The sequence below is a fragment of the Solanum tuberosum genome, unplaced genomic scaffold (genome assembly GCF_000226075.1).
Source record: "Solanum tuberosum cultivar DM 1-3 516 R44 unplaced genomic scaffold, SolTub_3.0 contig00495, whole genome shotgun sequence".
In the NCBI taxonomy this organism is placed as follows: Eukaryota; Viridiplantae; Streptophyta; class Magnoliopsida; order Solanales; family Solanaceae; genus Solanum; species Solanum tuberosum.
This window is the reverse complement of record NW_006241046.1, coordinates 485-2,040: the sequence shown is the minus strand read 5'-3', so window position 1 is coordinate 2,040 and position 1,556 is coordinate 485. Positions and strand designations below refer to the sequence as shown.

At 30.1% G+C, this 1,556-nt stretch overlaps 1 protein-coding gene across 1 annotated transcript; it reads left to right on the top strand.

Moving 5' to 3' along the window:
* The first annotated feature begins 6 nt into the window (after positions 1-6).
* Positions 7-1,275, top strand: LOC102596221 (glutamate decarboxylase 3-like). Its single transcript, XM_006368022.1, has 3 exons — positions 7-33; positions 481-533; positions 617-1,275. Exon 3 carries the CDS (start codon positions 632-634, stop codon positions 1,091-1,093), a length of 462 nt encoding a protein of 153 aa, XP_006368084.1. The 5' UTR covers positions 7-33; positions 481-533; positions 617-631; the 3' UTR covers positions 1,094-1,275.
* Positions 1,276-1,556: the final 281 nt, after the last annotated feature.

Genomic DNA, 1,556 nt, shown 5'->3' with positions numbered 1-1,556 from the left:
ATCAACCTACTTTTACTCTCAATTTCTCCAAAGGTAAAAACTTCAATCTCTACCTCATATTTTATTTATTTACAAAGTAAGAAACAAAAAACACACATTTTCACAAAAATAACATATTCAGTATAATTTCACAAGTAAAATATGAAGAAGTTGATGTTCACAATGTAGAGTAGAGAGTAGAGATTATTTTCGTAGACCTTCTGCTTAAGTAAAAAATGTCTTCCTAAATTTAGAAATAATTTAATAACTTCTTTCTTCTTATTTTACCTTTAGTGAGATGATTATTTATAATCACAAAAAATATATGACTTGGTTATAAATCAAAAGTTCCAAAATTCTTTATTTCTTTCTTAAAAACTTTTTTCTGTTACATTTGGATTAACAACTTTCTCGGACATTTTCTAGATATATGATATAAATTTTGTATGTTATTATAATTTGGTCATCCAAGAAATGTAATATAAATTTGTGCGAATGTAGGTTCAAGTCAAGTCATTGCTCAATATTATCAACTTATCCGGTTGGGCTATGAGGTAAAATTAATTAGATTTTGTAAATTCATAAATATAATTTTTTTAATTTATATAATCAATATACTTTTGTAATTAAATTGCAGGGATATCGAAATGTAATGGAAAATTGTCGTGAAAACGCAATTATGTTAAGAGAAGGACTTGAAAAAACAGGACGTTTCAACATAGTCTCTAAAGATGAAGGTGTCCCATTGGTGGCATTTTCCCTCAAGGACAATAGTCTTCACAATGAATTCGAGGTCTCCGAGACGCTCCGTAGGTTCGGGTGGATTGTCCCGGCCTACACTATGCCAGCTGACGCACAACACGTCACAGTGTTGCGCGTCGTGATCAGGGAGGACTTCTCCCGGACCCTGGCAGAGCGTCTCGTCTTTGACATCGTCAAAGTCCTGCACGAGCTCGACACACTTCCGGCTAGGTTGAGTGCCAAAATGGAGGAGGTTGGGGAGGAGAATTTGGTGATCAAGAACAATGGAAAGAAAACAGAAATTGAAGTTCAAAGGGAAGTTACTGATTTTTGGAAGAAGTTTGTTTTAGCTAGGAAAGCAGCTGTTTGCTAGGAAAGGATTAATTGTTGAAGGAATAAGTATTAGTAGTAACTTTTTATTATTAATTACAAAAAATATGATTTTTCTTTTAGATTATCTTGATGAGTAACTAACAAAATTTTATGAAGGATGATAGGTGTATCATCTTTTCTACTATTGACCTAATAAAATATTACGATTGCTATGTTTCATTACACCTCGTTTTATTATTCTTGTAGAATTTTTCTTAAATTTATTTTTCACTATGTCAAGTCTTTTGTTCTTCATATTTTTGGTTTGTACAATAATAATTGGTATTCCACAGGCAAATCGCATGCACTTTTACCTATATCATATTAATATGAAAAGAATTTTTTTTTGTATGTACTTTTTGTATAATTGTTAAAATATTTAAATTTTAATTTTAAAATATTTAACTAATCTATTCAATTTAATTTTGATAATTAGTCAAAATTTAACTCTCAAATAGGTGAAA

Excerpts from the sequence above, each read along its gene's own strand:
- LOC102596221 (XM_006368022.1), top strand. The coding sequence starts at position 632 with ATGGAAAATTGTCGTGAAAACGCAATTATGTTAAGAGAAGGACTTGAA.